The sequence below is a fragment of the Beta vulgaris genome, chromosome 5 (genome assembly GCF_026745355.1).
Source record: "Beta vulgaris subsp. vulgaris cultivar EL10 chromosome 5, EL10.2, whole genome shotgun sequence".
Taxonomy (NCBI): domain Eukaryota; kingdom Viridiplantae; phylum Streptophyta; class Magnoliopsida; order Caryophyllales; family Amaranthaceae; genus Beta; species Beta vulgaris.
Window position 1 is genome coordinate 50,872,513 of NC_079206.1, and position 25,592 is coordinate 50,898,104.

Here is a 25,592-nt window from a genome sequence, read left to right on the forward strand (position 1 = left end):
AGAGCAAGCCATGCCCACGGCCTCAAGTATCTTCACATGAGGCATTTTTCATGTTCTACAGCTTTCTAGCCGACAGCAAGTGAGCTTGAACGCAGAAGTTCGAGGAATTTAATCATTCAAGTGGCAGGACTTCAAGTGGCTGAATTAGATCTACTCGGGCAGTTGCCAAATGTACATATATGTATAGTGTATACTGAAGAGAGATGTTGCCCAAATAATAGAACTTATTTCTTTGCTATCTTATAAATGTCAAAGAGATTTACATAATGCATGTACAACTAGATTTTACTCACTCCTGTAGAACAAAAGAGCCCTCTATCCTTTTGTCCAAGGACAACGGAGACAATAAATTAACAGGAGAGTACATGTCCTTGAAACTGGATGTAGATGCAGGCTTGAATTCGTAAGGGCCTTCTTTGACTCCCCAAACCTGTAGCATATGAAGCATTCAGTTACAGTTTCAAATTGTGAAACTTGTCATAAAAATCTCCAGAAAGAGAGGAAGACTGGTGAAAAAAAATGAAAGATTGGACGAAAAAGGGAGGGAAGAGTAACATAACATGACAAAACATGTCACTAGAGGGGAATTTGGTCAACTAGCCGAAATCTGGTGGGAGGTAACTTTTCACAGCCCTTTATAGGTAAGGTACTTTTAGACAAAAAGAGTGTCTTATAAGGTTGAATCTGAGATATAATCAATATTATATCACAGATTAACCGGCTCAAAGCACATCCCTGCAACAAAGGGCACTATTAGAACTCACTTGATTTCCGTCGTCATCATATCCTCTATCCCACATGTGTATCTCATTGTTCTTCAAGACAGCCAGCTCCGATTTACAGTAAGCGGCATTGTTCTGTGCAGGCATAAGAAAATATTGCTCAAAACTCAATAGTAGAGGAACTTTCCTACAGAAAACAGATCATAGAACCGAGGAACACTCACCCAAGTATTAGGAAATCCCTCTGATGGTGTTGTCCCTTCATATAAGCAGCGCTTTCCACGATCACAGCGTTTGAGATGGACAGTTGTCAAATGTTCAGCGATATCCTGCAAATTGATCACTCAAATGAGAAGCCACGCAAGTGCATTGACTGTTACTGTTTGTAGCACATTGAGAAACAAAGCCTTGATAGTTCACACTAAGCAGCTTCACTTGCCTTACTGAACCACCAAGGACCAGAGTCCTTGAATCACTCAAGGGCATGTCCTCTAAATTGTATATTGAAAGTGAGGGCAGCCAAATAATAGGCATCTTCTAGATCCTATTAATAGGGGATTTGGACTATGTCTTTCATGCACTTGACATTTCCCATCGTTCAAAGCTAATTGAGGATGAAGTGCCCATTCTTTATCTTGCTATGAAGGCAAAATTATCTAAAATTATCTATTTTGTTGGCTAAAACTTAATATGAAACCATTCATCAAGAAGATTACAAGTCAAATTGGAGAATTGATCCACACATCCTCTTCCATCCTTCAACTACCAACAATCTAAAAAGGTCATGATTGGGTCTAGCATCCCCATATCCAGGTCTACTAAGGGCACAGGTCCCATAAGTACCTCCTTTATGACAATCAAGGTTTATCACCGATGAACTGTTCACTAATGGCATTTAATATTGGACAGGAAAAGGTAAGATCAATAATTGGTCAAAAGGAAGGTCAGATGGAGTGAACTGAAGGATTTTAAGCATGTAGGAATTAGGATATCTAGCACCAAGAAACCAGTTTTCTCTCATCACCCTTGACAAACTTATTGATTTGATGAGTTATGAATAGGAAGCTCTTAATGACAAAAAAAATTCCCGTAAGCATGACAACATGAGCTTTACCCAAGTGCTTGCCCTCGCAGCATCAAAAAAATCATACAAATGCCCCTCAAGCACCATTAAGAGAATAATGGAAGTAGATATTAGCAGAATTTAAAATTTTCCAACATAATATGTTTAATTAGAATTAGTTCTAGCTTGATGGAGCAAAACGGGAGAGAAGTCTCATAATTAGGTCATAGTGATACTGTCAGTGGCTTCTTTTAGTAATATATACACCAGCTTAACAATCAATTTTTCATACAATATCATAGATATTTACAGATGTTGAACCTACATTTCACTATTTCAGCATGTGTGGCAGAATAAAGCTTGGAATTTTCTACTTGAAACTTGTATTGTTCAAGCAAATTGAAGTTTGGAGATTTATACAGGAGACAAGTTGCAAGAAACATAGTATGCTAACGCAAACTTACCCGAATAACTTCTTCAGGAAGTGGACGTTGATCCTTCGACCGATCACAAAAGTTCTTATATTCCTCCATGTCTCTAATGGCATATGTACTCAACTGCCATAATGAACAAGATGGAAGTATTTCAGATCTAAACTTGTAAGAGGCTCGGAGCAGTGGAGCACGACCTTGATGGTTATATGAAGACAAAAAAAAAAAGTCTACCAGTGGGAAGATAGAATGTGACTGTCAATATAATTAAGAGCAAGAGTACCAGCAATAAGAGCAAGAGCGTCAGCAATAAGAGCTAGAATTTTGAGGGGAATAGATTATTAGATTTTAGGGGCTACTGCCACTTCAAAAAAAGGCAAAATAAGTATGCATCTGTGAAATATCATAGATAGAAGGTGGCATAGTGAAGGCTCATTTCCTGGAAATGAAGAACAGATAAGACATTAGAAGGCTCACCTCAACATCACATTTCATTTCCTTGGGACAAGGTTTCACCATAAAAAACCTCTGCAATATATAAAAATGCAATATTAGGAACAAAAAGGAGAACAATCATCTACAGAGTCTAATCCCTCAGATAGGCCAAAGCATAATTGACAAGAGTAAACAGCAACTAACATCAGAGAAACTAGAAGATATTTAAATTTTCGCCAGCGTGTTTCAAACTTGCAATTGATATATTTGCTTTGGGTGGAGAACAGGGGTTGGCTCTTGCCTCCTGATAGAATCATGTAAACTGCAGGAAACACTCATCCCGGAAAAAAACTAGATTGCCATTTGCCAGAGATACGAAGTATGAAATAATGTGAAGAAGAAAGGTACGGAAATGTCACCAGACATGTCAATACTTGGTACTCCGGTATCAGACATGGGAACACTGTCTAAGTGTCACACTAAGCCAATTCATTGAAATTTTACAAATAAAAAGTCAAATGGTCGGATACTTAAGGTGAAATGAAAGGTCCTAGTAAGTGATATAAGAGAGAAAATAAAGAGTAAAGTGGCAGTAAACGAAACCAGACATTGCGAATGATAACCCCAAAAGATAAATGAGGCATACCTGACGAAAGGGTTTCTGAGGAGTTCTCCAAAATGCCTGGTGATAGAGCACAATAGCTCTTAATATAATACACTTTCCCATAGAATAGTACAAAGCCAAAAAAAAGACATTATCTTCAATACCTGCTCGAAGTATAGAACGTTTGAGCCATCCACCATTTCTGCAGCTGGACAGGCAACCATTCTACAAAATATATCAATTAATTAAGCACATCAAAATAATCAAAAGTTCTAACTACTTAATCATCCAAAGATACCAATAAAGATGAGGTAGGCAAAGTTTTAAAAGTTCTACAGCTTTTCCGCCAACCAAGGCCATGCTCGGAATAAGGGTATAGAATTAGCAGATAATATCGAATTACACGAGTATGAGAGGAACCATTTCAGCCTTTCAGGGTGTTGATAGGACTTAGTGAATACTTGGATATGAAACCTATTACCCCATTTCAAAGTGATCTTATCATCCTCTCCAACTATTACACAATCCCCATAAGCATTTCCGAAACACACATTATCCCTTAACCAAAACCCCACAATCCAAACAATGCCAAAATGAAAACAAGAAAACCTCACTAGCCACTTCATGAGCAACTAAAACTTAATTATTAGCACTACAACATTTCTTGGCCACGCGTTCTAATAATAGTATAGATTCCGCATTCACAATTCTCCAAACTAAAAACCCATTGCCCTACATTCATGAGTTCAATTATAAGCCACAAAAAATCATAATTCATCTAATAAACAAACTTAAATTACACCCCATGAGCATATAATTGTAGTAAATACCTCAAATTGAAATAATGATCAGGGTCTCTAGAAGCTTGCTCTCTTGAATTCTACAAAAATCAAAGAAACACCCATTAATCCCACTTCAATAATGAAAAAAACCCAACATTTATTTTTCATAAGAAGAAAAGGAGGAGAGAGAAAATAAAAAACCTTCTCCCCGGATAAAGAATGAGAGACGAAACGAGCATGGTCGCGACGAGTGGTGGATTTGGTAAGGCGACGAAGAAAAAGAGCTCCACCCACAACAACCGCTGTTTTAATCAACAATCCTTTCACTTTAACCCACCCTCCATTTGATGATTCTGAATCTCCTTCTCCCATTTCTTTATAGTTTTATCCTTTATTCTGCCATTTTTTTGCTGGGTTTTTATTTTTGTTATTGGTTTTTTTTTTTACCTGACAACTTTATTTCACTAGTTCAAGCAACAAGAAGAGGAAGTTAGTCTAGTTTAATTTAAGCCAGATAAGTTGGCGGCTTAATTGTTTTTTTGAGATGAAAAATTGGGAACAAATGTTATAAAAAAAAGGGAGAGAGAACGGAAAGGAGGCAACCGGGGATATTTTAGTGGTTGCAAATTGCAATTGCAATTGGCCAATTGCAAATGGAAATGGACACCGTCGATAATAATTCACAGGGAGCTTGCATCAAAATTTTGTGTTCCACTCAAAAAGGGGGAGAAATATAAAGGGGAAGAAAAGGTGTTTGTTTTTGGGTAGTAAATGAGTAATGTTGTCCAACTTTTTTTTGGTTAAAAATTACAGTTTTTTTTATCAGATACTCCGAGTTTTAAAAAAAATTCACCTGGTACCTCGCATATTTCTAAAATTCCCCAAATACCCCTAAGTTTTAAACTAATACACTCATATACCCTTAATGACTAACGACATTAACCGTTGTTAGTCTTAACCCCTAAATAAACCCTAATTAACCTAATTAAACACTAATTAACCTAATTAAACCCTAACCTAACTTCTAAACCTAATCCTAACCCCCTTCCCCCACCCTCCTACCACCCCAGCAGCCCCCTCCTCCTCCCCCACCCCTGTAGCCCCCGTCGCGACCCCAGCCCCCCACCCCTCGTCGCAAGCCTAGAACCCCACCCCACGTGGCGAGGCCAAAACCCCACCCCTCCACAACCTCCCATTGCGATCCCATAACCCTGCCCTTTCCCTACCCCCGTCGCGAGCAGCTTGTTCGGGTTACTCAATGCGACCTTGTTCGCAAATTCATCAGGAGATCTCGAAAATGGAAGAGGGTGGTGTTGCGACTGGAGTAGAAGGGGGTGGTGTTACGACGGGAGTAGGAGGGGGGTTGTTCCGAAATCGGGGAGAGCGATGGTGGGGGGTTGGGAAAACTGGGTTTTTGCTGCGACGGCAAAGGGGTGGGGAGGGGGGCTGCGGAGGGAGGGGGAGGGGGTGGGGTGGGGCGAGGCGGGGGTGGAGCAGGTTGCAGTGGTGGTGGGAGGGAGGGTAGGGGAGTGCGGCTATGGTTAGGTTTAGGGTTAGGGTTATGGTAAGGGTTAGGATTAGGTTAGAATTAGAGGTTAATTAAGATTTAAAGTAGAAAATTAGAGTTAATGACTAACGACGATTAACGCGTTAGTCATTAAGGGCATTTGGGTGTATTTACATAAAATTGAGGGGTATCTGGTGAATTTTGAAAACATGAAGGGTATCGGGTGAAATTTTTAAAAATTCGGGGGTACTTGGTGAAAAAACCGAAAAAAATATCACATATCTAACATTCTATCAAAACTCCTTGTATTTCACGCAAATCGGTAGTAAGATGAGTGAGATGGACATGTTTATAGGAGAAGAAAAAGATATAGAGAAGTAAAAGAAAAGCCTATTTAATGAGGAAATAGATATAGAAAACTCATTACCAAATAGAGTAATATTGCAACTTACATAAAATTTTTGTAAAAAACATCCTAAAAGTGTTACAACTAATTTAGATTGAATGAATTATTAGTTTCTGATTTGAGAAATACATTTTCAAAATTAGGCGATTCCAACATACGTAATATTCGAATCAAAACATTATATTCCACAATTCTTGAATAAAAAATCGGGAGGTGACCAACGAGAGAAATTTAGTCACAAATTAACTCACATTCTCCCCATCTTAACAATTCAATGAGAACAATCCATAAGCAAGTCATGGACGATTATGGCTATGTTTAGTTCACCTGAAATTTTCTGATCTGAACTTATCTGATCTGATCTAAACTTACTTTTTCTGATTTGATCTGAACTTATTTTTTGTTGTCTATTCTGAACTGAACTTATTTTTTCTGATCTGATCTGATTTGATTTACAATATCTTATCTTTTATAAAATATATTATTACGATTATATTATTACTTTGTAATTCATTATTATGCAATACAATATGGATCTTATTTATAGTATTACTATTATTATCATTTTATTTCTATCGAAACTTTTATTATTAATAATAATAATAATAATTATTATTATTATTATTATAACAACAACAATAACTATAATAATAATAATAATAATAATAATAATAATAATAATAATAATAATAATAATAATAATAATAATTACTAAAAATAATTCTATATCCCAAATCATTAATTTATAAGAGCACTTCTAAAATGTTTCACACTTTCCCTTAAAAAAAATGTTTCACACTTGAGTAGTCGACAGACTCAACTTATTTTTTCATATAAAATAACATAAGATATACAGATCTCAAGGACCGTAAATATTGCACCAAGTAGAGCAAATTGTGCTATGTTCAATGACTTGCGCAAGAAAGAAATAGATAAGGTGCAACTTCAAATAGCTAGAGAGATTTGAAATTCGGTAGGAAGAGGTATACTGAACCTAAATTTATAATTTGTATCTCGCACTTAGCTTATTTTGAAATGTAATCCGAACTTAGTGGTTTCGTTGTCATGAATTTGAGCTATCATATTTTATATATTTCTTACTTTTGCGTCAATCTTATGTTCTTAACACATGACTTTTAATTTTCAATTATTTAATAACAAAATAACTCAAGATAATGGTAATAATGACATTTATAATATATAGGGAAATTTCCTCGGGTACAACGAGATTAATAATAATTACCAATATTAATAATTCATAAGTACAACAGCAACAATAATAATCTTTTTGAACAAATGTACTAGTAAATAATAGTAGTAATAGTAATGATGAGTTTTCAAATATAAGCATGATCTGATTTGAACTTATCTGATCTGATCTGAACTAATTTTCTAATCTGATTTGAACTATTTTTTCTGATCTGATCTAATTTGAAATAAACAAAACTAAGGTGAATTGAACATACCCTACATATGCTCTGACACTCAAATCTCTCTCTCCACGTCTTAGTGACTCTGTTTACCCCACTCGCTCTAGCGGTAATCCAGGTAATCATAAACACTTACACGACCAACAAGGCAGGAATATAGCCAGTACCAGCATGGACAGGACAGGCAACATATATATCTTACATAAACAGCACCATCAGTATTGGCTGCAGCACCATCCACAACTTTGCAGTGGCACACAAGTCTATAGAAAGCTTCTTGAAACCAACAAAACATCAGCAGCCATAGCAAAAAAAGATCCTAAGGTATCATTTGGTTGCACTTGGGAAGTTGATCTTCCCTTGATTTTTCACTTCCCATGAAATTTCACTTCCTACGAAGTAAACAAAATTGTTTGGTTGGCTATGGGAAGTTGGAATTCCCATGGGAAGTGGCACTTACCTAGGGGGAACTAGGTAAGCAACTTCCCCCATTGTGTGGGAAGTAGAATTTCTTAGGAAGTGCAAATTCCCATGATTTTGCCAACCAAACAACTTCATATACTTCTACTTCCTAGGAATTTGCACTTCCTATGATTTGTTTTGTCAACCAAACAAGGCCTAAGTTGCTCGTTCTCTCCCCCTCCGCCCCCCCCCCCCCCCCCCCTCTCCCCGGCTCCCCGGCAAACGAGAGTGGGGAACCCCGAAATTCTAACTCTCTCTCATACCATGCAGAAGAAGAATCAGAATAGTTCAGGAACAACAGAATAAATGTAAGCTAGTTCTCATAGAGGACATCATTTATTCATCGCAAGCAATAGAAAAGGTCGTCTACAAAGCGAAGCTGCATAATGTAACCTAATAAAAGTGAAACAGCCCAATGAGCAATACCTCAGCGTGAAACAAATGAATAGGCATCGAGAAACCACATTAATGCATATGGATACAACAAGGATCAGAAAGAGCTTTAGACAACAAAAAGTCATTTCATACTGGTCAAATGATAATACTAGTTTCTACTTAAAGCTAAAAGTTACCAGGAGCTCTATGTGGCATAGTGGATTTCACCTACATCAAGATGGTGGAAGCAGAACTGAGACATAAATGCCAAAACATGAAGAAATATTTCACTTTCGGGTTTTCTTTTCCTTCTCTTTTTTCTTAAAGAACAAACTGCGTGCATAAAATTAGTTTATATAAAAGAAGATTATTAGAAATACCCTCATAGCAATTGCAGACATATGTTACAGCTTAAACCAAAAATAACTACTTATCTATATGATCATGTTCACATAACTCACAGTAAAATATACATCCTTATTCTCCCATGTTTTGAAATATGCAAGGCAGCAAAACAAATACATCACTTAGAATTACTGATTTCCAGAGACAGGACTGTCTTTGCCTCTTTTAATGTCATCCCATCCTCTAACCCATGGCTGTCCGGGTGTTGCTCGTGTCTCCGGAGCAGCATGGTTGTTTAGATTGCTTGCAACTTTCTCGCGAACAGCAGTAAAGACCTACAAATGTAAAATTGCTTACTCAAATTCAATGCTGAATTCAACAGAAAAGATGAAAATACCAAAAAACTCTCATTTAGAAACTCACGGGATTCACACTAATTGACTCAGGTGGTTGTTCTTGGCCACTCAACCAATTCCACAAATCTGGGTTTTCCTGCAGGCACGAAACAAAAACATCAAATACAAGCACAAAAACTTATGATAAAGAACCCGCAGTACATTCTACAGAGGATAAAAACTTTCAGAATTATTTATTACAAATTCTCATGGTAGCTTAAAGCCTTAAACAATATGGATTCTCTCGTCCTACACTAATCCCATAATCAAATCATCAGGTAAAGCTTTTAAAATCCCAATTAGAGATTAAAAAGGCACATTTGTGAGAAAGTCGAGATTTCAAGAGGACAAGCCATACAGCAACAGACTCATGGATTATCAGATAACAAGCAAGACTAGGACAGAAATAAATATTGGAAAATAAAGGGACTCTAAACAAGCCTTCAGTGCTTGAAAGTATGTTATCAAATAAACAACACACTTCCTACGCAAGTTATCTGATGGATTTAAGACTCAAAGACTACCTTGCTCAATCTTGTGGATATATCAAAGCAACTATATGAATCCTCTCCCTTCTAGGGATCATCATTCATCAAGGCAAATATTTTATATGGATTGGTGTTGCCTAAATTGCTTATCCACCCGTCACCACAAGCCACAATCTCAAATGTAAAAATTGGTACGTTATGCACTTTTGGGCTAAATTAACAACACTAAGTAGTGAAGTATGTTCCCATATTTGTTCCACGTAACACTAACACAGGTACGAAGATAATTTCAATTCCACACTGAAGTTTGAAATGCAATACAGGTATAGAATTTATCTATGAGTCTTTATAAGAAATGGAAAACAAGTTTTAACATTTAATAGTGCAGGCCACACAACTAAAAAGATGTCTATCAAAACAAACAGAATCGGACTTAGAAAAACTCGGCATATCCGCATAAACATATTCTTCCTCCAGATGAATTGGGCTCATCATTTCAGTTTGATAAGTATAGAAACTTCATATGCTGATTGATCTGAACATTAAGCGAGGGGGGAAAAACGACGAACCAGGTCAAGAACTTGAATGAGAGATTTAATTCCATTTTCATCCATGGACTGAATATTATCTTCAACCCAATTTCCTAAGACCAAATCCAACTCCAAAAATCCGCGCTGTTTGCTCCGATACAGCAACCTATACCATCAAAAACTACATATCATACTACTTGTCACTCTCTAAAGAGCTTAATAAACAACTATATTATATCAATATTGAGCAAAACATATTGATAATAACATGACAAACCTATTGAACATCCGCCTTCTACTCTCCACATCAGTAAAATCAATCTCACTCGAATAAAATCGACATGTCACAGGAACCAACTGTGATTTTCTGCGCAATTTCATAATAATAAATCAACCTACATTAATCAATCAGAAGCCCAAATAAAAGTTGGCCATAAAATCAAAGAAAATGAAGAGATAATTACGTAATTTTGTGAGTAGCGACAGTTGGCGAAGCAAATGAATTCCAATTGCTAGAAACAACTTTAGAATTGATAATCCGATTCAGAGTTGAGGCCGTTCTTCGAAGCATCGCCATCTGATACTGATAGCCATTCAACAAATCAAAAATTTGAAATTTGGCACAAAATCAGCAATTAATTTAATAGTTATTTCATCAAGAAGCTAATATAACATTAATAATTTATGCTTCCACATCAAAAAAAAAAAAAAAAATTTGAAGCGATAGAAGCAAATATAATCAGAAAATATGAAAAGAAATTAAAAAAATACAAGAACTCGACAATATCAAAGGCAAAGCATACCAGTGTTACACTCTATTTACAAATCCAATTCAAAAATGCAGTAGATTTAATAAAATCTGATTGCAAAAGAAAAGGAAAAAAGATTCTCAATGAAACAAAAAAGAAGTAATTACTTGAAAGAGTAGGAAAGGGAGCTAAAGTAAGCTTCTGTTTTTTTAAAAAAAATTCTGGGCTTTAACCAAATTCATAATATCTAATTGCTTCAACCACCCAAATCAAAAAATCTAATTGCTTCAACCACCCAAATCAAAAAATCTAATTGCTTTAAATAAAATTAGGAAATCTAATTGATTCTTACGAGTTTCATATTTTTCAAGCTGAAGTGATATGACTCAAAGTAACCAGCCTATACTGATATATATTTTTCAAAATTTACAACCTCGCACTTTCAAATACGAGTTCAACTCCAAAAGAAATGAACAACATTTACGAAAAAGAAAAAAACAATCTACAAATATCAATTTCGTTACGAAATTCATGACATAAAAGTACAAAATCAATTATGGAGAGAGAAAATACCTGACCGCAACAACGGTACTATTCGTGGCTGGGAGAGGATACTAAAATTCAAGTTTTTTTCTTTAAATGTTGGTAGCACTCCCTGGGGGCTGGGGGAGAATAAGAGCGGGGGTAAAGACGACGAACACGTCTCCCATCGAGGAGCCACACAATAAGACAAAGGTTGCTTCTTTTTTTTTTTTTTTTTTTTTTTAGACAATACTCTCGAATTTTTTCCTTAAATAATGCAAAAGTGGGTTTTAATTCCCAAAAGGATTTTTTGGTTAAAACACCCTTATGTTTGATCATTTTTAAAACAATCCCCCTTTTGTTTTTTCTTTTGAAATGAACCCCCAAACGTTTTACAAAAATTTGGTTGCACCCCAAAACCTAACCTTCCGTCAAATCCAGACGTTTGTGGGGACCACCTATGCTATTATATAACAACCACTTCATCCCCAAATCAGGATATTCCCTCTCTCACAACGGTCATTTTCCGACACCCCCAAAGTGAAGCTGCTAATCCAAATTCGAACGGAAAATTGCAATTCCACTCTCAATTGACAGTTCCTGACATCCTTCAAATCAAATAAGTGTTACATTCATTTCTAGGCATTAAATTTTGGGTAATTTTGCGATTTTAGGTTTATTTGCTTATTTTAATTTAGGTTAATTGTTCAATTAGGGTTATGGCAACCAAATGCAATTGTCGAATTCCTGCTAAGATTTTGAGGTCAAGGATGCATGACAATCCTGGAAGGAGTCTCTATGCCTGCAAATTCTCAAATGTGCATACCAAGAGAAGGGTGTGGATTCTTTGGATGGGTTGACAAGAATTAGGAGGAGTAGCAGAAGTTGGTCATTAATGAATTGGTGCTGAAGAAGTGGTTGTTGACACATGAAGTAACGTTTTTAAAGAGTGAAATCGCAAAGATTCAAGACATTAAGCCAAAGGTGGGAAATTTGGTGGTGTTGAACAAAAAATCAGGAGCATCAGAAAGGCAAAATGCACCAGTTTCCATGATGATGAGAGAGAGTGTTGGATGAGAGAGACTGAAAGAAAAGATGAAAAGGTGTAGATGATGACAAGAGAAGATGCTGAATTTCTGATTGAAGCAAGTGAGAGAGATGAAATCAGAAATGAAGGAATTGTATGAGAGAGATGAAGAGGTTAGTTGAAGGGTTTTATTACCAAGGATACAAATGGCATTTCATGCAACATTTAGGATGGAAAATGGAAAAAAGGGCCCCACAAACGTTTGGATTTGACGGAAGTTAGGTTTTGGGGGTGCAACCAAAGTTTTTATAAAACGTTTGGGGGTTCATTTCAAAAAAAAAAACAAAAGGGGAATTGTTTTAAAAATCACCAAACGTAAGGGTGTTTTAACCAAAAAATCCTTCCCAAAATATGCCCAAAAAAATTAAAATTCCCTGCGTACCGTCCACGTAGGACGGCACGCGAGAAAATTATTTTTTTTTTGTTTTAACCCACGGAAACCGCTACTCAAAGTAGCGGTTTAATTTTAAAATAAACCGCTACTCGGAGTAGCGGTTTATAAATGTAAACCGCTACTCGGAGTAGCGGTTTATAAATATAAACCGCTACTCTGAGTAGCGGTTTACTACCTTGCAAAATATGGTAAGCAGATATCAGATTTCATAATAAACCGCTACTCGGAGTAGCGGTTTACAAAAAAAAAAAAAAAAAAAAATTTTATTTTTTTTTTTTTTTTTTGTAAACCGCTACTCCGAGTAGCGGTTTTACCTAAGTTGAAAAAAAAAAAATTCTCGGCACTTATAAACCGCTACTTCAAGTAGCGGTTTTACTAAAAAAAAAATTCGCGCGTGCCGTCCTACGTGGACGGTATGCAGGGAATTTTAGTTTTTTTGGGCATATTTTGGGAATTAAAACCCACTTTTGCATTATTTAAGGAAAAAATTCCAATACTCTCCATGTCTTCTATATGTTGCTACATTTAATTTTTCGATTTTTTCACTAGGTAATCCTGAGATTTTTTTAATATTGAGATATTCCATTTGGTATCATTGTACTTTTGGCTTTTTCATTTGGTACCACTATTTTTCAGATATTCTACATGGTACCACTATAATTTGATTTTATTCTCTATTGTAGCATTCAACTAAGTAAAGTGTTAATTTAAGTTAGAATAGGCTAGAGTTTTACTTCGATTTACATTTTTTAATTTGCGTGAAGATTTTAGTAATCGTTTTAGTCGTTAAGGTCAAAATTGAGGTCATATTTGACAATAAAAAGACATAGAATATTATGATCATTTTTATGAAAATTTTGACTGAAAATAGAGCTTTAAGGGTTAAAACGACACCATAAAATCTTAATTTATTAAATTTTTGCAACTGCAAATAGAAACATGCAAACCCAAACAAAATCGTATTCTTGTTCAACCATTAACTAACATTTTACTTAATAAATGGTATGATAAAGATTAATATTAAATTAGAGTGGTATCATGTGGAATTTTAAAATAACAGTGGTACCAAATGAAAAAGCCAAAAATTTAATGGTACCAAATGGAATATCCCTTTTAATATTTACTTAGTATCCTCGCGTTTTCCAATATTCACCAGGTACTCTTGAGGTATGAAAAAATTCCTAAAATTCCCCTGCCGTTAAATTTCCGTTACATTCTTAATTCACCATTTACCCCTCTGGTTTGTGATAATTTAGGATTTGACGATTACCAACATTTCCACTTGTATTTCCTTTCTCTCGCCACAACTCATCACTGTTACTACCAATCACCCAAGAATTTCAATCGAAACTGGCCTCTTTGAATTTCTTGCAAAACTTTAGCCATATTGGAAGCAACCCTATGAATAAAGTGTAATTACTAGATGATTCAGTCCAAATTCTCTCCTCACACTAACACAATGAGCTGAGGAAGCTTGGTATCTACAACCACACCCACGAAAAAAGGGAGGAGGAAAGGACATGGGGTGGTTGTGTTGGTGGCGGCAGAAGGCGACAAAAGGGAGGCTGCAGGGTGAGGTGTTGTGGTGGTGGCAGCAAAGAGGAGAGAGAGTGGGGCGAGGGTGAGAGAAATAACGGGGGGAAAGCAGCGCGATTGAAAGCAGGAAGGCGGTTGCTGATAAGTCATAATTATATATAGTTTTTAGGTTCATTTAGGTTGCATTTTAGAGCATTTAGTTTCATATTTAGGTTCATTGTTGCATTATATTCTTAAGTTATTCTTTTCTACTTCTATTCGGTATGTTTTCTTGTTTTTGATGAATTTCAGGCATTGATAACGTATTTGGAGTATGATTAGCTAAAATTGAGGATTAAGAGCACTTGGAAAGAAGCTACAATGCATAAGGTATGGATATGTCATAGTACGAGTTTGAGCAAAAACGAAGCGGAAAATCATTCGAAGAAATGTGAAAAAGAGTCACGTCTACTCTTCTGATCATAACTTCAGATGTGCTTATTAGAATCGAGTAATTCCAGCATATTTGGAAACTAGACTTGAATAGCTTTCCAACGATAGGTGGCACGCCGCGAGGAGACTTTTAGTCAAGGAGTTATGCCTTCCGGAAGATTGCACGGTTTTTGCTGGAATCTGCCACGCGTACGCGCGGATCACTAATCCGCCTATTAATGATTTATTTAAGACTTTCCTTATTTTGTAAATTACTTTCCTAGTCATTTTAGGTTATTGAATATTATTTAGATAGGTTTTCATTCTTTTTTTCTCTCTCCTCCTCCCTTTCTCACGTTATTTTTCATTCTAGGTTTTAGTTTTCTCTTTCTCCTCTCTTTCTCTCTAGTCTTTAGTTTAAACCCTACACTAGTGGAAAAATGAAGAAGGGTTGTGCTGAAAAAGGCCTGTAGGGCTGCGCTTTTTGACAGCAGCCCTTTTAGTAGCAACCCTTCACTTTTTAAATAGGGCTGCGCTAGAAAAGCGCAGCCCTTAAGCTAGAAGGGTTGCGCTAGTTATGAAAAAGCGCAGCCCTTCTAGTTTAGAAGGGCTGCGCTAGTTAGGAAAAAGCGCAGCCCTTCTGAGCTAAAAGGGCTGCGCTTTTTCCTAACTAGCGCAGCCCTTCCTACCAAAAAAAAAAAAAAATAAAAATTTTGACATTTTTTTACTCATAATCTCACATTTTCTGAAATTAAACAGAAGAGAAGAGAAACGAAACAAAAATACTAAACCCAAAACAAAAAAAAAAGAACGAAACGAAAATGAAAAAAAGGAACAAAAACTAGTATAGAGAAGAGAAGAAATTATAGATCTGAAAATACAAAAACATTAATCAAAACAAAGAGAAGTATACAAGAACACTAATCAAAACAAAGAGAAGTATACAAGAACATTAATCAAAACAAAGAGAAGTATACAAGAACATTAAATCAAAACAAAGAGAAGTATACAAGAACATTAAATCAAAACAAAGAGAAGTATACAAGAACATTAATCAAAATAAAGAGAAGTATACAAGACCTATAGATCTGAAAATACAAGAACTACCTCCAAACATTAACCTAATAATGTTTAAATACATAAACAAAACCCTAATACATAATTAAGGGAAACAAAAAATTCGGAAAAACTTAAAATGGCTATTTGGAGGCTTAAACGAACTCGGATGGTTTAAAAAGCCTAAACATCACGGCATAGCGATGAGTTTGACTCGTTGGCTCGTTCCGCTTCCGAAAAGGTATCACAATAGGCAATCGGACTCCGTCGGCATGATTCGTGCAAATCATTTCAGCGTTTTTGTCGCAACATTTCTGGGAGTTTTTGAGAGGATGAGAGAGAAAGAGGAGAGGGAGGAGGGATGTGACAGAAGGAGGAAAAGGAATAATGAGGACGTGAGAGAGGAGAGAGAAGAATGAGGGATATATTTGACGAATCCCACTTAATATTTGAAGCCCGCGAACTTTTTTTATTTCAAATTTTTTCAGGAAGGGCTGCGCTTTTTTTAAAAAGCGCAGCCCTTCTTACCTACAGAAGGACTGTGCTTTTCCTAAAAGCGCAGCCTACTAAGTGAAGGGCTGAGCTTTTAGGAAAAAGCGCAGCCCTTCTGCTATGTAGGGCTGCGCTTTTTAAAAAAAGTAAGCGCAGCCCTTCCTGCACAGCCCTTTCTGTTTTTTCCCCTAGTAGTTTTTCATGATCTTTAATTCATTAGTTTTATTATTTCATTCTCTCTTTCATTGATTTCTTTTAATTATGTTTTCCTTTCTCTTTCTAGATGTAGTTTTTATTCTTTATTTCATGATTGAGTAATTTTTATTTCTAGGGTTTGGGAATCCATGTTTATATGCTATGATTTGATTGATATTTATTCATGGTTTGATTAGTTATTGATTTCTCTAATTGATTAGTTTTTATTGTTAATCTTGCAATCTGATCAATTGTCTGATTAAATATTGCTAATATAGAGTCATAGATCGAAAGATAGTACTCCTTAGAGGCTTACCTACAATTAGCAAATTTGATTATGTTGAGCGACCGTACTAGCATATGTTGATTTGAGAGCGTTAATGCCTGACCAAGGATTAACCTGTGCTCTAGATATATGATTAATTGAACTTTGATGATATTTTGATAGTTTATAAGTATAAACATGGTGAACCATTGCCCTAGATCCTTTTTAGTTTGATTTTCGTAGTTTGATTAGTTTAGAACTTTAATTCAATTATTCATGATCTTGTTTAGTTTCTCCATATCTTAGAAGCTAGATTAAAACGACCATCTCTCTGTGGATTTGACCCTACTTACCCTACTACATTGTTAGAAGGTTTTGCAGGAATTATCTTTGACGGGTGTACGACAACCTATCAAATTTTGGCGCTGTTGCCGGGGAGACGGTATTGTTTTATTTATTTTTATTGTTGGTGAGACTAAATTGTATATATTTTTTTCCTTTTTGTTAATATTTTTATTTTTTATCTTTTTTTTTGTATCATGGAGTCATGCATTTTGATGATGGGGATAATTATTTTGCTAGGCAACATAGTAATAATTCTTGAAATTCTCATGTTTACCGTTTTGATGCATCATATCAAAATCCTCCCAATTTTTGCATGAGTTCTCCTGAATTATCTCATATGTTCTGTGAACCCCATATACATGTTAGTAATTTTAGAGCAATTTTTTCTTTTCCTCAGTATGAGAATGAAGTGTTTTGGAAGTATTATCATAGGCTTGGTGATTTTATTGGTCCTAATCATGGAATTGAACTGTGGGATATGTGCCTAGTGATTTATGAGGGGTTAAATGATGAAACTAGGATGGTGGTAGAATCTATATGTAATGGACGGTTTCTATTCCAATCACCTGATTATTGTTGGGATTTAATTATGTGGTTGGCTAGGGATACTTATGAGTGGGAGATGTCTTCGTCTGCTCTTCTACCCCAAACTTACATGACACCACCTTTAGTAGATGGTTTTGACCCCTCTTCCAATTTGAATGTCAATCTGCTCAAAATTCTAGCCCCAATCCGTTTATTTATGATGATAAGAGGGGTGGATAAATAAGAAGCTATTGGATATAAAAGATTGAGAGAACGCTAATGTGATGGATGTTTTGCAGGAGGAAGAAATCATGGTTGAAATTTCCTCTTCGGAGGAAAGTCAAGTTGAGAGTGAGGTGATTTATGAGCTTTATCGGCACTACATACTGTTTTTGAGTCTCATGTTCCTTTTCACAACCACTTGACCTTATTCCTTCTTCTCCTATATTATATCGTCCATCGTTTCTTCTTTCTCCCCTTTTGAATGACTTTCATGATAATGTGAATAATGTACAGTTAGTTTCTTTTCCTTCTTTTGAGTCATGTAAAAAGTCTAACAATTTTTTCTTTTACTTCTTTTTGTAAATATAATTTTTATTTTTGATTTTTCTTTTTGTAGTTTTAGTAATTCTTTAGTACTAACTTTTTTCATCTTTTCTTTCTATTCTTATATAATATGCTCTGAGATGTCTGCAGGAACATATGATAAGTTTCTTAGAGCATTGAACTATTATGAGTGATCAACTAGTCTTCAACGGTCATGCAAGACCTTAAATTTGCGCTTCTCGGGAGGCAACCCGAACATTAACTTATTTTCCCTTTTCTTTTCTTTACTTTTTATTACGATTTTTGTCTTTGTTTCTTCCTTTTTGAGTGATTTTGCTGACTTTGGTGTGTTTTGATGTTCTTTTTTGTAGGTGGAACGAGTTTAAAAAAAAAAAAGAGTGTGTCGAAGTATCTGGTTGCCCGGTCGACCGGGCAGATCAGCCCTACCGGGAGCGCAAGCACATGTTGACGATTTTCAAAAATTTGCCCAATTGTTTCTTGCCCGGTACCGCAAATTGCCTGACCGGGCGGATTTTCAATTTGACCGGGCGGATTGTTCGACTAACCGGGCGAGAAAGATTTTCAAAAAAAAAATTGCTTGCTTCCTTTCCTTCGTTCCCTCCTCGTATCTCTTCTTCCTCAACCATCTCTTCGTCCCCCAACCCCTACCATCTTTCTTCACCGTCGCACCCATCGCGTCGCCGTACTCCATCGCCGGACCCCATCGCCGGATTCTTTCGATTCAACCAGCAGCGCACTGATGCGCCACCATCAACACCCACAACCCACCCCACTAGCGCCAACGTATTCTTCACCGTCGTCGTCGTCAGTTCGCAGCACCTCCCTCCTTTTTCCGAGCATCCTTACGTCGCACAACAGCAGCCAATCCACCCTGATTCTCTCTTCTCGTTTATTATTTTACTTTCTTCTGTTTCTTTTCCTTTTATTTTGTTTATTCTGTTTTATTCCTTTTTTCTTTTGAAGTCTTTTCTTTTTATTTCTTTTTAATTAGTTTTCCCATTCGCTTAACACTTCTTTGCATATTGATTAATGGTGTTATAGGATTTATGCAAGTTAGCAACCAAATAGTTCAAGTTGGTCTTCCAAGAGTAGTGCTATGTGATTGTAAAGCTTATTCGACTCTTCATTGGGTTGTAAGTCTCTCTATTTCTATTGTTAATACTCTTGATATGACTTTTAAATTTTTGCTTGGATTTTTGTTTGAGATGACATACTTGTTGAATTCTTGTGACAACTTTGATGATGCATCGATTGTTGGGGTTCATATTCATGTGTGGCATTAGTGGTGATCGGTGACTTGTGGTGATTGGTGGGTGACTTTGGTGTTGAATGATTGTTGGGGTTCAATATTGCTCTTTTTCTGAAGTGGTTTGTGCAGTGAGGACACTGCAAATTCTAGCTTGGGGGAGGAATATTCTATCTTTTATTGCTTTTAGTGTAGATTTATTGCTTTCGTAGGAGTTGCACGGTTTGTACTGCTTATTAGGAGTGGGAGTTTACGTGTAACCAAAAAAAATTGTACTTTTCTTAGTTGCATTAGCATATTTCATTCATATTAGATTTCATCTCATTTTAGTTGCATCTATGGGACTACTGCTAAGACTTTTTGAGAACTCTGTTGATATTTTACTACATTTGTTAAGTGTCACTTATCTTGTTCATGATACTTCATAGCATGATTGTTTCGCAATGATTGTTTGTGGTAAGATTCATTGATCTCTCTCTGGCTCGATTTAACATTACTATGCAGACACCTTAACCTAAGTGAGCTTTTGTGCCTATAAACTGACGTATTTGTGTCAGTTATGTTCTTTCATGTGTGATTAGTTCCTCGTTGTTGCATTGATCTTTACTTTGAATTGGTAGTTCTTGATATTTGATAGTGCATACATTTTGATATGATTGAGCGTTTCATTTGATGATCTTAGCTCCAGAGTTATTCTTGTTTTCATATTATCCTTCCTTTAACCCCACTGAGCCTTTTCTGACTTTTTTTTATTGTTATTACCTACATTACAAGCCTTTTGGCCTCATTTGATTCTTATCCCAAGCCTAGCTTAGGGAAGCGAGTATTAGTTTTGAGTTTGGTTTGTATTGAATTGAAGTGCTCTATTTGTGGTTAAGAATGAAAAATATGTTTAGTGAGCTTGGAAATTGAAATGAAAGTAAACACAAAAAAAGTGAAAAATGAATAAAAAAAGAAGTAAAAAGAGTTGTGAATAAAGTGAAATAAAAAGGGTTATGATTGAATTTCTTAAGTAAAAAGGTGTTGATTATATTTGGAGATTGTTGTTGTTGCATGGAGTTGTTATGACCTTTATGGTCATGTTTTCAGTTATATGATGCTCCCCCTTCTTGGTTTTTCCACCACAATTCCCAAATTATTTCCATACCTTTAACCTCAGCCCCATTACAACCCTTAAAAGTCCTCTTGATCATTATGTATTGTATTGTTGAGTATTAAGTGAGTCAAAAAGTCAAAGTTAAAGAGTATTTGCTTCATCTGAGTCGACTGATTTATGGTTGAGAGTCATTATTTAACCCTTAAACACATAGAGATTTGAGTGCACATAACTATAGTGAGGTCTGTCATGTTTGGTTAAATCCAGTTTGGGAGAGATGGTTTGTGGTATGATTGGAGAGTCGATTGCGATACATGATATGCTATGCGGCTTTGTTCGAGCTTGTTTCGATGCTTGGTTTATGTAGTGATTATATCTCGTGTTTCTCAATTGAGTGTTTAGCCCTGTTGTAGTCCTATATTGTAGGTTGTCTAACTTTTCCGATGTCTATGTCTTATTGCTTGAGGACAAGCAATGGTTTAGCTTGGGGGAGTTTGATAAGTCATATTTATATATAGTTTTTAGGTCATTTAGGTTGCATTTTAGAGCATTTAGTTTCATATTTAGGTTCATTGTTGCATTATATTCTTAAGTTATTCTTTTCTACTTCTATTCGGTATGTTTTCTTGTTTTTAATGAATTTCAGGCATTGATAACGTATTTGGAGTATGATTAGCTAAACTTGATGATTAGGAGCACTTGGAAAGAAGCTACAATGCATAAGGATCGTATGGATATGTCATAGTACGAGTTTGAGCAAAAACGAAGCGGAAAATCATTAGAAGAAATGTGAAAAAGAGTCACGTCTACTCTTCTGATCATAACTTCTGATGTGCTTATTATAATCAAGTAATTCTAACATATTTGGAAACTACACTTGAATAGCTTTCCAACGATAGGTGGCACGCCCCGAGGAGACTTTTAGTCAAGGAGTTATGCCTTCCGGAAGATTGCACTGTTTCTGCTGGAATATGCCACGCGTACGCGCGGATCACTAATCCGCCTATTAATGATTTATTTAAGACTTTCCTTATCTTGTAAATTACTTTCCTAGTCATTTTAGTTATATTATTTAGATATTTTCTTTTCTTTTTTCTCCTCCTCCCTTTCTCACGTTATTTTTCATTCTAGGTTTTAGTTTTCTCTTTCTCCTCTCTTTCTCTCTAGTCTTTAGTTTAAACCCTAGTTTTTCATGATCTTTAATTCATTAGTTTTATTATTTCATTCTCTCTTTCATTGATTCTTTAATATGTTTCCTTTATCTTTCTAGATGTAGTTTTTATTCTTTATTTCATGATTGAGTAATTTTTATTTCTAGGGTTTGGGAATCCATGTTTATATGCTATGATTTGATTGATATTTATTCATGGTTTGATTAGTTATTGATTTCTCTAATTGATTAGTGTTTTATTGTTAATCTTGCAATCTGATCAATTGTCTGATTAAATATAGCTAATATAGAGTCATAGATCGAAAGATAGTACTCCTTAGAGGCTTACCTACAATTAGCAAATCTGATTATGTTGAGCGACCGTACTAGCATATGTTGATTTGAGAGCGTTAATGCCTGACCAAGGATTAACCTGTGCTCTAGATATCTGATTGATTGAACCGTGATGATATTTTGATAGTTTATAAGTATAAACATGGTGAACCATTGCCCTAGATCCTTTTTAGTTTGATTTTCGTAGTTTGATTAGTTTAGAACTTTAATTCAATTATTCATGATCTTGTTTAGTTTCTCCATATCTTAGAAGTTAGATTAAAACAACCATCTCTCTGTGGATTCGACCCTACTTACCCTACTACATTGTTAGAAGGTTTTGCAGGAATTATCTTTGACGGGTGTACGACAACCTATCAGTTGCTGGGCGGCAATTTTGGTGGCGCTGACAGAGCTTGCCGCTGGTTGTCGAGAGGTGCAGTAATGGTGGATGTTGTGGTGGTTGCTATGTACCGAAACAGAGGATGAAGATAGGAGTTTTTAACTCTTTTTCTACTGGAATTAATTTCTGAATGTTTGGTTGTTGTTTGTGATTTAAAGTTAATTAAAGATAATTAAAATTTAATTAGAGTTAATTAAGGTTAATTAAAGTTTAATTAGGGTTAATTAGAGTTAATTTGGGTTAATATGAATGATTTGGACGGAAATCTAACAAAGTTGACGGAAACTTAACGGCATGGGCATTTCAGGATTTTTTCCAAACCTCAGGGATACCTGGTGAATATTGAAAAACGCGAGGGTAACAGGTGAATATTAAGAAACCTCAGGGGTACCTGGTGAAAAATCCGTTAAGTTTTTTGTCACATAGACACAAAGAATTGGTGAGGTGCATTGTGCAGAGGCAAAATTAAGGGAAAATGAATGTTGTTAATGACATGGTGAAAAGTAGAGCAAATTGGCATTAAAAACGGGAGTTGACCCATTATTTTCAAAATTAGCGAAATATTTGGGTGGAAAAATGCGGATCCTTCACCACATTTCAAAAACGGAGCTAAACCGACTCTTTATTGAATTTCAGTTACCTTTCCATACAACAGGGAACTCCAAAATTTTAGTCTAAACAAATGACATTTCATACAACATGGGGTTGAAATTTGCCCCTAGAAAATTTACTATACCAAAAAATCGAAAAGAAAAGGAATTTGAAATTTTCCCCTTTATATTTCATACTTTAACATATTTGCATGTATACAGGGAGCCTTGAAATTTTCCCAAAAAAAACAACAAGCCTCATTTCACCAACCAGCAGTTGAGCACCCAACTCATCAAATAGAGAAACCAACCACCAACAACTTGGAGGGGGGGGGGGGTTGAGGTAGATTCACTCTCAGTTCAACATCATTGAGTGATTGTCATTGTTAACCTTTTTTTTAAGCTTCACTTGAGGAAGGTGTTGAAAAATTCTCAGCTTGGGATATGTCTGGCATCCATAGAAAGCTATCCCCCCTAAACAATTCTACCGATAAAAACTCAACACCTTCAACATTAGTTGCTCAACCCATTCAGCAAATTCATCCCACATTTGATCTTAATGACCCACTGCCAGAATCAGAGGTCTTTGATCTCAATAGACCCCCAAAGGATGCATCTCTAGAGGAAGAACAGGATGAAATCTTCACTGAAGTGCAAGGAAATGAAGATGAAGAATTAGTTGTTGAATGGTTAAATAATGATTCAGATGTCTAAGTCACATAGTATGACTGGACAAATAGTGAATCAGACAATGAAGAACACCAACAGCCACGTACTAGATAATTATAGTAGAGCAAATGTTGCAGACAAGAAGTCTTAGGGAAGAGGAAGAGTCATGTACTAGATAATTATAGCAGAGCAAATGTTGCAGACAAGCTACAACAACTTATACAAAAATATTAGTATGGGCAGTATAAATTACCTCATGGAACTCTCAACAAATTAGCACTTGATTTCAAGACTTTAAGGTGCACGTTGGCTAGAATATGGAAGAATGTTGAACAACAACTCCAATTTAATGCAAATATGTCAATCACAAGAGAAGAAGCAGAGTTGGAAGAAAGAGAATTCAGTTGGATCCTCAACAATTAATATGAATCCCATTAAGGAAGAGGACAAGTGTAAGAGCAATAGTAGAAGCATTAGCAACGCACATATCGACATTGCATAGGTTAGTTAAAGGGGTGCCATAAAGAAACACACAAATGCCATAAGACCTCACCTGACCCCAGCACACAAGGTTGCTAGGGTGTTGTGGTATTTGGATTCTATCATACCAAACACCATTCGTACAATACCAAAATTCAACATTATGTATAATGTGGTTCATGTGGATGAGAAATGGTTTTGTAGGAGCAAAATCAGTTAGAGGTATTACCTTCTTCCAGGTGAAACAGAGCCATGCAAAAGATGCAAAGATAAAAGATTCATAGTGAAAGTCATGTTCATGGGTGCACTATAAGTCATGTTCATGGGTGCACTAGCAAGACCAATCGTATCAATTAATGGGAAGGTTATATTTGATGGAAAGATACGCATCTTCCCATTTATAGAAAGAAGTGGCAGCCAAAATATGGAGTGTAAACAGAGAAACAAGTATGGTGGAAACCAAACCTCTAGTTAGCATCTTATAAGAGGTCATAAGAGAGAAACTGATAAATCATATACTGCTAGCTATTAGAGAAAAATGGCCAGAGGGGGGATGCAAGAAAATCTAGATAGTCCAAGACAATGTAATACCACACATATCAAGTGATGATCCTGAATTCAACTTAGAGGCAACAAAAGGGGATTTGACATAAGATTAACCAATCAGCTAGCATAATCTCTTGATATGAATGTGTTGGATTTTGGTTTTTTCGATGCAATTCAAACACTCAAAGACAGAATTGCACCAAGAAGTGTAAATCACTTAGTGAAGGCAGTGAAGAGAGCGTCTGAAAATATAACCCAAAACTATGCAATCACATATGGTTGAGTTTACAACAATGCGTGAAGGAGAATCTAAAAGTGAGGGATAGCAACAACTACCACATTCCTCATATGGGCAAGAAAGCACTAGAAAGGAGAGGGGAGTTACCAACAGCCATAACACTCAGTCCACAACTAGTACAAGAGAACAAACAATGGGCATATGAAGACCATTTTGAAGAACAACAAACATGAAGAACTAAACTATGCAGCAAATGGGGAATCAGATTCAGATGATGGTATTGGCATAATATGAAACATACGAAATCAAGCCATTATTTTGGGCATTAAAGTGCATAACAAGTAAAATTTTTTTAAGTAAAAGGCACCACATACATGTTAAACCTTTTGTACTTGAACATGAAAACATTTTGTATGTAACTTTGCATTTATAACATGAAAACATTTTTGGGCATTAGAGTGCATAACAAGTAAACTTTGCACTTATTAGAAAAAATTGAATTAAACAAATGAGTGAATAAAAGAGGAAATCAAATTACACATGCAACAAACAAATGTTGCATATTAAATTATACAAGCATTTAACAAGTTGTCACAACATTATGAAGCATGATTTGCATAAATGTTGGGCATAATTAACATATCATTTTTTGTTGGTGATTCCTCTCAGGGAAACCCGACTCATCCACAAGTTGTCACATTGAAAAGGAGAGCATAAGCCAC

At 35.8% G+C, this 25,592-nt stretch overlaps 2 protein-coding genes across 5 annotated transcripts; both read right to left on the bottom strand.

Moving 5' to 3' along the window:
- Positions 1-206: 206 nt before the first annotated feature.
- On the bottom strand, positions 207-4,753 carry LOC104884123 (chromophore lyase CRL, chloroplastic). The gene is made up of 9 exons (XM_010668718.4): positions 4,239-4,753; positions 4,086-4,135; positions 3,420-3,480; positions 3,298-3,333; positions 2,694-2,744; positions 2,250-2,342; positions 947-1,051; positions 765-857; positions 207-430 (listed from the first exon to the last, which is right to left on the bottom strand). The coding sequence occupies exons 1-9, from the start codon at positions 4,407-4,409 to the stop codon at positions 290-292; spliced, it is 801 nt and encodes a 266-aa protein (XP_010667020.2). The 5' UTR covers positions 4,410-4,753; the 3' UTR covers positions 207-289.
- Positions 4,754-8,555: 3,802 nt separating this feature from the next.
- On the bottom strand, positions 8,556-11,458 carry LOC104884124 (succinate dehydrogenase assembly factor 2, mitochondrial). 4 transcript variants are annotated; one of them, XM_010668721.3, is made up of 6 exons: positions 11,303-11,458; positions 10,440-10,552; positions 10,253-10,342; positions 10,015-10,141; positions 8,986-9,054; positions 8,556-8,897 (listed from the first exon to the last, which is right to left on the bottom strand). In XM_010668721.3, the coding sequence occupies exons 2-6, from the start codon at positions 10,550-10,552 to the stop codon at positions 8,751-8,753; spliced, it is 546 nt and encodes a 181-aa protein (XP_010667023.2). In that variant the 5' UTR covers positions 11,303-11,458; the 3' UTR covers positions 8,556-8,750. The 4 variants fall into 4 exon arrangements, with proteins under 4 accessions (XP_010667023.2, XP_010667021.2, XP_010667022.2 ...); XM_010668719.4 differs by having other exon boundaries at positions 10,440-10,558; positions 11,298-11,458; XM_010668720.4 differs by having other exon boundaries at positions 10,440-10,558; positions 11,303-11,454.
- Positions 11,459-25,592: the final 14,134 nt, after the last annotated feature.